The 13741-nt window shown below is 40.5% G+C and overlaps 1 protein-coding gene across 6 annotated transcripts in view; it reads left to right on the forward strand.

Moving 5' to 3' along the window:
* DTNA (dystrobrevin alpha) overlaps positions 1-13741 on the forward strand; it is a 567561-nt gene that overhangs the window by 148506 nt on the left and 405314 nt on the right. For 5 of the 6 annotated variants that reach the window (XM_030214003.1, XM_030214021.1, XM_030214069.1 and 2 more), the window contains exon 3: positions 8548-8652. The exons of the other annotated variant lie outside the window; for it this stretch is intronic. In XM_030214003.1, the coding sequence (XP_030069863.1) occupies positions 8549-8652 (104 nt within the window). In that variant the 5' untranslated portion in view covers position 8548. The remainder of the gene's footprint in view (positions 1-8547; positions 8653-13741) is intronic. 6 annotated transcript variants of the gene reach the window in all.

The raw sequence follows: 13741 nt of genomic DNA on the forward strand, positions 1-13741 counted from the left end.
TTACACATAAGCTGGTTCAACATTTCTTGAAGACAATTGTTTGCTGGATCACAGGGTCTCATCCTAAACCTGCTCCCCTGCTTTTTAATGTACCAATTTATACAGTTGATTCATTTCAATATTTAGCAATTGTGGACTCCATCTTTCATTTGGAAAACAGATTTCACAGGTACTTAAAAATCAGTTTCTATACCCTTCATCAACTAGGCTCAGTTAGTAAATTCCTGGATTTTCCCCCACTACATACAAGTCCATGCATTTGGATTAAGATTGTTTGTTTATCAGTTAGGAGCCCCTTTTACTAAAGGGTGTTAAGCCCTAACTCACAGTTAGCGTGCTCAAAAAGGCTTACTGCAAAATGCATTAGAGCATTTTATAGCAATTTGCCTGTTTGCACATGATAACTGTGCATTATTTTTTGTATTTTTTTTTCCGAGAGGTTTTATTTATTTATTTTCAGCACTTGATATACTGCAAGAAATCCATGAGGCAACTAAGTCATAAGGGGGGAGAATGGGCATGGAAGCGTTAATCAGCTAGTGTGTTCACATTGGCGCACGCTAATGCTGAGCTAATGCAGCAGCACCTAGTGCCTCCTAAATATGAGGTGGTACGTGCTCCTGTGTTAAATATTTTTGCACATCCGTGCTCTAATGTGAAAATTAGCATGGGACCTGCCAAAATAAAAATTCCCCTTTGTAGGACATGGTAAAATGGGCTTAGCATACATCTTGGGGCATTTTATTTATTTATTTATTTATTTATATCCCACATTTTCCCACCCATTTGCAGGCTCAATGTGGCTTGCATAGTACCGTATCGGTGTTCACCAATTCCAGTATGAACAAATACAAGGTGATGTGGTAGAATAAGGTTCATGTGTGACAGATGCATTAGGGGATCTTAGAGGGGAAGAGTTAAGTTATGTCCATTACGAGCTTTGGTTTTGTTGTGTTGCAGATATTCAGGCTTTTATGTTGGGTCGGTGGGGTATGCCTTTTTGAACAGGTTTGTTTTTAGTGATTTCCGGAAATTTAGGTGGTCATACGTTGTTTTTACGACTTTTGTAAAAGGACCCCTTAATGAAAACTGCCCGAGAAATTTTCAGGACTTTAAGTAGTTATAATATAACTACTTAATATAATATAACACTTATAATAACATAATAGATAGTGGCAAAACATGATAGTCTACCCATTTATTTTGTCCACATTTCTAAGAATATATCCCACGGCTAGATGCAGTGTGTGACTACATGCAAGATTTCTCCTTCTCTAGGACTTGCATACTATTGTTCTACAGTTTACTTAACTATAAAGAACAATGGTAGATATTTACTTTGGGGACTGTATTTCCAGGAGGTTTGAATTTGGAAATAGATGGGACCACAGCTATGTAAATTGAATGACATCAGGTTGCAGTATTTTCACTGGTGTACAGTCATGTGACTTATTTAAATTTAGCTGAACATTGGTTTGATAGTAAGAATATGGCAGACACCGATGCTGTATTTTTATTTTTTTATTTGTTGCATAATTTGTATCCCACATTTTCCCACCTATTTGCAGGCTCAATGTATGTGCAAGCCTTTGAGTATAAGGTATGTAAAGTTTTATATTTAGTTGATTTTATGGTTGTACATTCACTGTTTTGACTGACGGTTTTAACTTTCAGTTTTGACAGACCATACTCTGAGGCAGCAATTTGCCAAACATACCGCATGTTGGTGGAGGCGTCCATGCACTGCAAAATGTGACAAAAGTGTTGTTAAAGGAGTACAGTTGAAAAGTTTTTAAACATCTTTTACATATTGAAGAATGCTTGCACAAGTTGAGAATATATATTGGAATTTACAATAATAACTGAAATTTCTAATGAAATTGTCATGTTGGTTGGAACTGAATTGGAACTAGTTTTGGAATCTAAAGAATAACAAAGAGCAAGTAATTATAGAGGTCAGCTGGATTTATTGTATTACTATTGTTCTACGGCACTTCTATATTTGTTATGATGTTCAGCCAGGGAAATGTGAACCCCTTTTGCTGAGGGCATGCTCAAGCTGGGAAAGCAGTGATCTTCTGCCTGTGCAGGCTGCCTTCCCTTTGGTTGAGCCTTCAAGTGCTGGTGGCTAGCAGAACTTACCGGTAAAATAAGGTTACATCACTACTATAATCAACCACTTTAAATTCAATATTATCAATGCAATCTACTTTATTAAATACAAAAACAACATTAAAACATCATACTACTGAATACTAAGCTTGTGAATACTGCACCTTGTGACTATCAACAACTGTCTTTTTTTCTTAATTATAATTCATATTACTAATACTGCATTCAAGAATCCAAGGTCACAAACTATTCACTTATCACTGCTGTGGAGAACATCTTTGAATGGAATATTTCATTGTGCCCGGACTGGTTGAGAATGGCGTATATTCAATGAATGGAATTCAACAGGACACAGTCTGTTTGGGAGTAACTCAGATGAACTAGGAGTATTTTAAGGACATTTTAAGTGCAATACAGAACTTCGCTCATTTAAACAGCTGCACAGTTGATTATTAACGGGCTATCAGTAATAGTTAAATATGGATTATAATTAAGAAAAAAGACAGTGGTTGGTAGTCACAAGATGCAGTATTCACAAGCTTAGTATTCAGTAGTTTAATGTTTTAATGTTGTTTTTGTATTTAATAAAGTAGATTGTATTGATAACATTGAATTTAAAGTGGTTGATTACAGTAGTGATGTGTACTGTTACCACTTTTATTTAGATTCTGAACCCTATTACTTGACAAGAAGTAAAATAAGGTTGGGATGCAGTAATGAGCAAGTAGTCTTCATTGGAGTGTGAGTGCAGGAGGCAGGGATTGATTTGAATAGATATTTGCAAAGCAAGACTTGGAATTCATAGAATCAAGCAATGATGAAATTCTGGCAACCTTTAGGCTGGAAGGTGAATATATTTACGGTAGGAACAGGATGTCCACAAGCAGGAAACATGAATTAGAGAAACGGGATGGGGAGAACTAACAACTAGGGCACTGCTTCTCAACCCAATCTTCAGGGCATACACAACCAGTCAGATTTTCAGGATATCCATAATATGCATGAGATAGATTTGCATGTACTGCCTTCTCAGTATGCAGATCTCTTTCATGCATATTCATTGTGAATATCCTGAAAACCTGACTGGTTACGTATGCACAGAGGTCAAAGTTGAGAAGCACTGAAATAAGGACTAACAACTAGTTTGGGAGAACTACCAGCTAGGTCCACAGTGCCCCCTGCTGGAGGGAGGCAGGAACTGCCTGTTGGGACATTACTACATCAACAAGTATGATTTATTCACATAAACTATGCAGAGGCGTAGCCAGGTTTTGATATTGAGTTCGTGTTGAGTAGGTGGCAGTGCCAGAGTTGTTGCTCAGGTGAGGTGGCAGTGGCAATGATTTAACACAGGCTGCCTCTGCTGTGTCCTGCCTATGAGGAAAATAGGAAGTTGCATCAGAAGGTGAGATGCAGCAGAGGTCCCAGGACTGGCCAGAGCAGGCAGCCTGTCTTCTTAACTACAAGTAAAAATATTCATAAGTACATAAGTATTGCCAAACTGGGACAGACCAAAGGTCCATCAAGCCCAGCATCCTGTTTCCAACAGTGGCCAATCCAGGTCACAAATACCTGGCAAGATCCCAATGAAGTACAAAACGTTTTATACTGCTTATCCCAGAAAAAGTGGATTTTCCCCAAGTCTATTTAAAAATGGTCTATGGATTTTTCCTTTAGGAAGCCGTCCAAACCTTTTTTAAAACTCTGCTAAGCAACCTCCTTTACCACATTCTCTGGCAATAAATGCCAGAGTTTAATTACACATTGTGAAGAAATATTTTCTCTGATTCTTTATAAAATTTACTATTTTCTAGCTTAATCCCATGTCCCCTAGTCCTAGTACTTTTGGAAAGTGTAAACAGATGCTTCACGTCTACCCGTTGAACTCCACTCATTATTTTATAGACCTCTATCATATCTCCCCTCAGCCACCTGTTCTCTAAGCTGAAGAGCTCTAGCTGCTTTAGCCTTTCCTCATAGGGAAGTCGCCCCATCCCCTTTATCATTTTCGTTGCCCTTCTCTGCACCTTTTCTAATTCCACTATATCTTTCTTGAGATGCAGTGACCAGAATTGATGACAATATTCGATTGATACAAAGGCATTATAACGTCTTCATTTTTGTTTTTTATTCCTTTCCTAATAATAACTAACATTCTATTTGCTTTCTTAGCCGCAGCAGCACACTGAGCAGTAGGTTTCAACGTATCATCAACGACTACAGTGAGATCCCTTTCTTGGTCCATGACTCCTAACGTGGAACCTTGCATGACGTAGCTATAATTCGGGTTCCTCTTTCCCACATGCATCACTTTGCACTTGCTCACATTAAACGTCATCTGCCATTTAGACGCGCAATCTTCCAGTCTTTTTTTTTAATTATTATTTATTTAAGTGAATTTAATTTATACACAAGCATTAATCTTGTTACAGGTAATATTAGACATCTTTTAAACATAATATCTATCCAAACTACCAAACATATATGTCTACCTTAGACCACATTACTTGAGGGGGGGGGGGGGGGGGGAAAGAAATTCCAGAGAAAATAAACAGACAAAATTTAAGAAATAGGCAATATACCCTCAAACCGTCTTCTTCTACTACCGCTATGTTCTTTATTCACTTGACTATCTTTTTCAAATCTATGAAGTCTCTTAATTGTTTCGGAATAAAGAAAACATATTTATTACCTAGATATTTTACTATGCATTTGCATGGGTATGCAAGAAGAAAAGTTGCACCCAAAGACCTCGTCTCTGCTCTCATTTCCAAAAATGTTTTTCTTCTTTCTTGTGTTACTTTCGTAACATCTGGAAAAATCCAAAGTTTTTGTCCACAAAATTTCTGGTGAATATTTTTAAAGAATAACTTCAAAACTGCATTGTAATCTTGTTCGAAAACAAAGGAAATTAACAAAGTAGCTCTGTTTGCTACCTCAGTCAATGAATCTTCCAATATTAAAGATATATCATTGAGTTCATCGGATTTTTCTTGTTCCAAGCCTTCCTGGTTGTCGCCTTGGCTTCTTTTTGAGGGTAAAAAGAAAATCTTATTTACCGGAGGAATTTATTGTGAAGAATATTTCAAATTTTCTATCAAGAATTTTTTAAACATGTCCATGGGTGACATTCCTGTTAGCCTTGGAAAATTCAAAATCCTCATATTAAGCCTTCTATTATAATTTTCAATCTGCTCAATTTTTTGACGCATGCTTGTACTATCTTTTATCACTGCTAATACATTTTCCTTAATTTTCTCTGTTTCAGCATAGTTATTCTTTACTTGTTCCTTGAAATCTTGTTCTAATTTAAGAACAATCTTCCAGTCTTGTAAAGTTCTCTTGTAATTTTTCACAATCCTCCCGTGATTTAACGACTTTGAATAACTTTGTGTCGTCAGCAAATTTAATTACCTAACTAGTTACTCCCATCTCTAGGTCATTTATAAATATGTTAAAAAGCAGCAGTCCCAGCACAGACCCCTGGGGAACCCCACTAACTACCCTTCTCCTTTGAGAATACTGACCATTTAACCCTACTCTCTGTTTTCTATCTTTTAACCAGTTTTTAATCCACAATAGGACACTACCTCCTATCCCATGACTCTCCAATTTCCTCTGCAGTCTTTCATAAGATACTTTGTAAAACGCCTTCTGAAAATCCAGATAACAATATCAACCGGCTCACCTTTATCCATATGTTTGTTCACCCCCTCAAAGAAATGTAATAGATTGGTGAGGCAAGATTTCCCTTTACTAAATCCATGTTTGCTTTGTCTCATTAATCCATGCTTTTGAATATGCTCTGTAATTTTGTTTTTTATAGTAGTCTACCATTTTTCCCGGCACCGATGTCAGACTCACCGGTCTATAATTTCCCGTATCTCCTCTGGAACCTTTTTTTAAAAATCGGCGTTACATTGGCCACCCTCCAATCTTCCAGTACCACGATCAATTTTAAGGATAAATTACATATTACTAACAATAACTCCGCAAGTTCATTTTTCAGTTCTATCAGTACTCTGGGATGAATACCATCCGGTCTAGGAGATTTGCTACTCTTCAGTTTGTCAAATTGACCCATTACATCCTCTAGGTTTATAGAGAATTTGTTTAGTTTCTCCGACTCGTCAGCTTCGAATACCATTTCTGGCACCAGTATGTCTCCCAAATCTTCCTCAGTGAAGACCGAAGCAAAGAATTCATTTAATCTCTCCGCTATGGCTTTGTCTTCCCTGACCTCTCCTTTTACCCCTTGGTCATCTAGCGGTCCAACTGATTCTTTTGCCGGCTTCCTGATTTTAATATACCTAAAAAAATTTTTACAATGTGTTTTTGCCTCCATCGTAATCTTTTTTTCGAAGTCCCTCTTTGCCTTCCTTATCAGCGCTTTGCATTTGACTTGACCTTTCTTATGCTGTTTCTTATTATTTTCAATCGGTTCCTTCTTCCATTTTCTGAAGGATTTTCTTTTAGCTCGAATAGCTTCCTTCACCTCACTTTTTTAACCATGCTGGCTGTCGTTTGGTCTTCCTTCCTCCTTTTTTAATATGCGGAATATATTTGGCCTGGGCTTCCAGGAAGGTGTTTTTGAACAGCATCCACGCCTGATGTAAGTTTTTGACCCTGACATCCGCTCCTCTAAGTTTTTTTTTTCACCGTTCTTCTCATTTTATCACAGTCTCCTTTTTTTAAAGTTAAATGCTAATGTATTTGATTTCCTATGTATACTTACTTCAAAGCTAATATCAAATCCAATCATATTATGATCGCTGTTATCAAGCGGCCCCAGCACCATTACCTCTCGCACCACATCATGTGCTCCACTAAGGGCTAGGGGCAAGATGCACTAAAGTAAACGAGCCTTTAACGAACAAGTAGATTACCCTGGCATGCACTAAAGCCCAATTTCCGACGACGGTAGCAGAAAACGGAATGCAGGTGAGCAAATTGTGTAGAAACGCTATTGAAATGTGATGCACTAAGGTTTTCCGTTTGCCCTAACGCTGGAAAACTCTGGGAAAGCTAACAAGAGGTCTGTACCTCTTGTTTGGGCTGCCCAGCTTCCAAAACTTAAATGTAAAAAAAAAAAAAAATCGGGATGGGCAAAAACGCTCGTCAGGAGGGTCCTTTATTGACGGCCTTGCCCTCCCCCCGCCCGAGGTCGCCGCTGTTCCCCGCTCCCCCCTGCATTAAAATCATAACTTTAGGCAGCCCCGGCCCCCCTCCCTTCCTGTCTTCCTCTCTTTCTCTCTTTCTCCTCCTTTCTTTGAAATGACAGCCCCCGCCGTCCTCCCTGAGGTCGTTGCCGCCGCCGTTCCCCCCTCCACCGGGCTGTCTGATACCGGGCCCTCACAGCGCCTCTCACCTCTGTGTGAAGGCACTGCACGGGCAAGAACAGCTGATTGCCTCTTCGGACGTCCCTCCTTTCCTCCTGGGCCCGCCCTCTTCTGACGTAAGTAACATCTTTCGAAAATGAGCCGCATAGTAATCTATGTAATTTTGTAAGTCTATGTGCTTTGAAAATGAGCCTCTTTACCTCCAAAGCATATAAGTACATAAGTATTGCCACACTGGGACAGACCAAAGGTCCATCAAGCCCAGCATCCTGTTTCCAACAGTGGCCAATCCAGGTCACAAATACCTGGCAAGATCCCAAAAAAGCTCAATACATTTTATGCTGCTTATCCAAGAAATAAGCAGTGGATTTTCCCCAAGTCAATTTAATAATGGTCTATGGACTTTTCCTTTAGGAAGCCGTCCAGACCCTTTTTAAACCCCTCTAAACTAACCGCCTTTACTACGTTCTCTGGCAATGAATTCCAGAGTTTAATTACATTTTGAGTGCAGAAAGTATGCTCTGATGAGACCTTTTCTGTCGATATTGAGGTAATTGAAATCGCGCATTATTATTGTGTTCTCCGGCATGACCTGATTAAGATATTGTCTGGGACATTGTTTTGAAATTTTTTCATGAAGTCTTGGAAGCAGGAATGGTGTTCCCTATCTGCAGCAGTGGGAAATGAGTGAGGACAAGCAAAAGGTACTGTCCTTATCCATGGCGGGGTGCCTCTCCATCCTTGCCTTGGACACTAATACGGACAGTATTTTCTTGCTCTGATTGAAGACGTTAATTGTTTGACCGGAGGTAGAGTCGTAAAGAGAGGAGGTATACTTGAATCAGTGTAAGAATTCAGTGATGTATTGATTATGCATAGATTATAGCTCTGTGTTAGTCTTAATGGATTCCGACTACGTATTAGAGAACATCATGTTTATGAGCATTGTTCCAAGTAAAGCTGTAAAAATCTGTGCCCACTTCAGGCTTGTCTGAGTTGTTTGTTGAGGTTAATGAGGTATGCTGCCTCTTTTATGTTATGGAATCTCTATTATTTTAAAGGATAATAGACCTTTTTCATCCTTGTTTCATTTCAGAATGTTGCTACGCCAAAAAGACAAAATCATAACAAGGAGATCCACAGTTGGAGAGAGAGATAGGTGCTACTTGCTGGAAGAGGGCAAAACAACTCAGGATTTTGGGTAGGCGTGGATAAAGTTCTCACTCAGATTCAACTGTTGGTCCAACCAAAAATATATGATGGATTACCAGCCAGAGGATTAAATGGCTGTCACACTCTGTCTTTTGACCTTTTGGTGTAGGCCAGTGTTTCTGAAGTTAGAACTGGAGTACCTGCTAACCAGTCTGATTTCCGGAATATTTTTTTTCACACTTCTTTGTTTTTCTCTAACAAAGAAAAACCCATGAGTGATCATCTACAGGGGCAGATTGACTTTGCAAGGCAGGGTTAGGGAGCCTACCAGGCTTGCACGTTTTTCCTTCAGTTCAGCAGGCAAAGCAGGTCACAGCAAGACATGCATATATAGAATGCATCGTGCAGATGAGCACAATGTAACAGTAATGTCCTATAGAGTCCAGCTTCCTGGTATCAAGTCCCATTCCTGTGGACCCAAGAAGTGCTCCCAAATCCTTTGATTCCCCCTTTTCCATGTTTACTGCAAAATGATTTGGTCATGTGATGACTTAACAAAGTCTTAGGATTTTGATGTTTGCCAGAAGAATATGTCAGCTTTGGTAAGCACTTCCACACTGGAGCTAATTTAGTGCTAACAAGATGTCATAAAAACATTCTGAACTGGTCAGATTTAAACAATGGAAAATGGCTGTTTTGTCCTCCTGTGTTGACCCTACTTTGACTTCACATGGGAATTGCCAGGCACTTTTGTGCAGTGTCAGTTTTCTGACACCTGTGTAACTATGTGGCTGTGTTGTGGGATTTCAGGCTGTGCCATCTGTTAGGGGTTTAGACAAGGGGTAGCAGTATAGTTGTCGCTGTTGCCCTTGGATGAGGTCATGCGTTCATTCTGTCCCAGAGTTTAGCTTTGTCTAGCTATGTTCCACACAGAGTTAACTTTGATCCTAGCATACTGGAGTCTCAAAATAGAAAATAAAAGAGAACAGCTTTAATTGTTTACTGGCTTAGAAGAGTCCATGTCTTTTGTGAAGAAAAGACTGACTTGTTCTTTGTTTCTTGATGTGTGAGCATGGTGTGATATTTGCTTTTATTTCTCATTGAAAATTTACACAAGCTATGTGTTTAGCATGGATGGATTTCCTACAGCTAATACAACAGAACCTTTTTAGGCTAATTCATTTAGAGGGTAATTTTATAACAGGTTGCCTGTGTATGAATGCCAAGGAGATGCCATGCTATCGCCTAAAAACATATAGGTGCCTTTGTCTTTATAAAATACTAGAGGCAAAGCAGCTGAAAATATTTTATTTATTTATTAGGATTTATTTACTACTTTTAGAAAAATTCACTCAAGGCGGTGTGTAGTAAGAATAAATCAAACATAAGCAATAGACAATTACAGCAGTAAAAATATTCAAATAACAATACGAAGTATGGCATAGTATACTACATACAATGTAAACACAATACGTAATAGAACATTTTAATAGACAGCGTAGGGTATAAGCAAAGATGGAACATATAGATAGGTAAGAGAGTAAGAGGAATTAGAAAATAAGGTGACTAATTTAAAGAAAGTTGCATATGAGGTCAGGGAGATGATTAAATGTTATCTCAGCTAGGGTAGGAGTGGATACACTTACAGCAAAACTGAAGCCATGGGCATTTATGCCTACACAGGACAGTGTAAATGTTTTCACATAAACCCCTGGATTCTGTGCAGGTTGCCCAAAGTTGGGCATGCAATTTTGGGTGCAGATCATAGATCTGGGCCCAAACTAATTACTAATTAGGTGATAGCAATCAATTATTGGCATTAACAAGCACTTAATTGGCAGTAATTCTTTAACATTCATGCCTAAATTGCATAGTATGCAACTCCAAAGGGGACATGATCATGGAAGGGGCGTGGGCTGGTCAAGGGCGTTCCCAGAAATTAGGCACAATGTTATAGAATACTTTCATTTGTGTGCCTAACTTCTTATCAGTTGGGTGCCAGCATTCATACCTGTCTTTGGCAGGCGTAAATGCTTGCGCCCAAAATTAGGTGCGGAATGCACGCTAAGCTAGTATTCTCTAAAGGTCATTCTGCACAGATGCCCTTTACAGAATACTATCTTAGCACACATCATTTTGGTGCTGATATTTGGGAACCATTTACAGTATCTAGCCCACAGCGTGTATTTTATAAACAGCATGTGTGGAGACCACTTGATGCACTGAGAGGGTGAGATGCAGATTTCATGCTCTCTGAGGCCCCGGTGCTCCAAAACAGAGCCAAATCAATGGACCGTCCTCAGAAAAGTACCTGTTGGATGGACAAATATATAGAAGTCAAACCTGGCATGATGGTAGGCAAAGGAACAAAGAAAGAGAAGGAGAAAGACAAAATGCGCACAGCTGAGAACGGGACAGAAGAGAAGATGGCGCCGGGTGGGCCATGCTTCTCGAACGAACAAGTATCCCAGCTAACGATGGCGATTGAGAAAGCACTGGAACCCAAATTTACACGTTTAATAGACCAAATCTCACACTTTGAAACACTGCAAAAGGATGTGACAAGGAGAACAGGAGAATTAGAGCAGCGGGTCTCGGTGCTGGAGGATGCATCTCCCTCTACGTCAGAGGCACTGGGTAAAATGCATACAAGGGTGAAGGAATTGTCCACCAAAGTAGATGACCTGGAAAACCGTTCCAGACGGGCCAATTTGAGGATAGTGGGCCTACCAGAGTCACTGGGAGAGAGGAACTTGCTATCCAGGTTAGAGAGCTGGTTAGCTGAAGAGTTTGCGCTCTCAAACCGGGCGGGTCCCCTGTGCTTAGAACGAGCGCACCGCATGGGAAGAGCACAAGATGGCCGCCAGACTCCCCGAGTGGTCATAATAAAAATACACAACTACACGCACAAAGAGATTTTGTGGGGACTCCGACTGAAAAGAGACATGACACAGTTCGAGGGACACAACATAAAAATCTTTCAAGACTACTTGCCGTCTCTGCAAGAGTGAAGAAAGTTATTCACCCCACTTTGTAAACAACTACATGAGAAGAATATTAAATCCCTTTTTCTCTACCCTGCGGTTCTGAAGGTGCACTATAATGGCTGTTGGCAAGCTTTCAACTCAGTGGAGAAAGCGCAGGACTTTATAGTGGGACTAGCCACTGAGCTGTGGAGCAGCCCTCCAGGAGACTGAGATAAGTAAACGGAGTAACTGTTAATAACCGTTGCTAAAGTTGAAATAGTGAGATATGTTGTGGTGAAACTTTAATCTGTTGATTTTGTATGGAAGCTAGAATGATCAGGGGCATGGGGCCTCAAGCATAAAACATGGTTTAGATCTCCATGTCAGGAATGGGATGGAGCTGCACAAGGGAATGGAAGGGGGGGCAGGAAGGGGGGCTGGGTGGGAAACAGAGATATTGTGGAGCTCACTACAGGGAGATATATCCAAAGTGCAAGGGTGACTGCATGAGTAACAGCATCTACAGTTTTCAGACTCACAATGACTGCTGGTGTGCGCTGGGAGAGGAGATCTCCCTGGGGGGAGGCTGGGCTCCCCGGGGCAAGAAAATCAGAATATCGTTATTCTGGTACACATATTCCGTTAGGAGTGGTGGCTAAGCCCATAGGAAACCCCATTTGAATAGTTTCCTGGAATGTATGCGGGATTACCTCGCCTATTAAATGGGCTAAAATCCTGACAGCCTTGAAAAGACACGGGGCTGATATAGCCTGCCTCCAAGAAACTAGACTCTCTGCAGAAGAACACATGAAACTAAAACATCAGTGGGTGGGAGAGATTTATAGCTCAGAGGCAACGGGACGCAGAGGTGGGGTTGCAATTCTATTACATAAATCTTTAGCATTCCAAACCAAACTGCTATTTAAAGACAGTGACGGGCGATATGTAGGCCTAAAACTTAATCTACAAGGGCAGAACCTCTTATTGGTAGCAGTATATGCCCCAGTTATATATGGCAAGACCTTTTTTCCACAGTTGCTCACTCGCTGTCAACAGTATCCTAGTCTGCAGGTAGTCTTGGCAGGAGATATGAATTTGGTATTTGATTCGAGTATTGACCGCTTCGGCCCTGGGCAGGCCCATGGACCAGTAGGACCCTTGGTGTTGGAGTCCTTTGGTCAGGAGTTGGGTCTGGTAGATATATGGAGGTTGTTGAACTCAGGGGTAAAGGATTTTACACACACTTCAAGAGTACATCGGACACAATCTCGTCTTGATTTTATATTGCTGCCCCAGGGCTTGGTCCCGGAAATTCGATCGACTAACATAGTGCCGGAGGAAATATCAGACCATGCCCCAATTTGGGTAGACCTTGAACCAACACCCTATTTTCTACAGACTTATGTGGGGCGCTTCTCAACCTACCCCAACCTACCTTTATTCGTCCCCGGAATTTGTAAAATATTTACAAGTGAAATGGCAAGAATTTGCTACCTCAAACAGTCAACACAGAGATGACCCAACACTTTTTTGGTCCACTGTGAAGGTGGTACTGCAAGGCGATATCATTGCCTATGTGAGCAAACGGAATCATCGAATTACACAGGGCGCTTAGCAGACGTTACAGTAGAAATCCCACACCATCATTATATGACACCTCACAGCCACAAAGGTGGCCTTAAATAGTTTGTTGCACGACAGAACGCTGAAGTCCCTTACTTATCATAAATATCATTTCTGTAAATATGGGGTCAAAGCAGGGGGACTATTGGTATGTATAGTCAAAAATAATAGAAACTCACACTTTATATCTGCAATACGTAATAAGAAGGGAAGGGTTACCACGAAACCGGAAGATATAGCAAAAGTTTTCAGGCAGCACTTTGCCGCACTATACACAGAGGACAAGACAGATAAAAACACAGAAGAGGCCATCTCACAATACCTCCGGGCGTCAGGAATTCATAGGCTCCTGGAGGAGGCAATAGAGACCCTTAATCAACCTGTGAGGGAGCGAGAATTACAGTTGGCCATTAAGGCGCTGAAACTCTACTCGGCACCGGGAATAGACGGGTTCACAGGAGAGTTTTATAAGATGCTACGAGACCAGATAATGGGCCCCTTGTTAGACTTTTACACTACGGTAGTGGAGGATGGGGCATTCCCTCAAAT

The sequence above is a fragment of the Microcaecilia unicolor genome, chromosome 1, assembly GCF_901765095.1.
Source record: "Microcaecilia unicolor chromosome 1, aMicUni1.1, whole genome shotgun sequence".
NCBI lineage: Eukaryota > Metazoa > Chordata > Amphibia > Gymnophiona > Siphonopidae > Microcaecilia > Microcaecilia unicolor.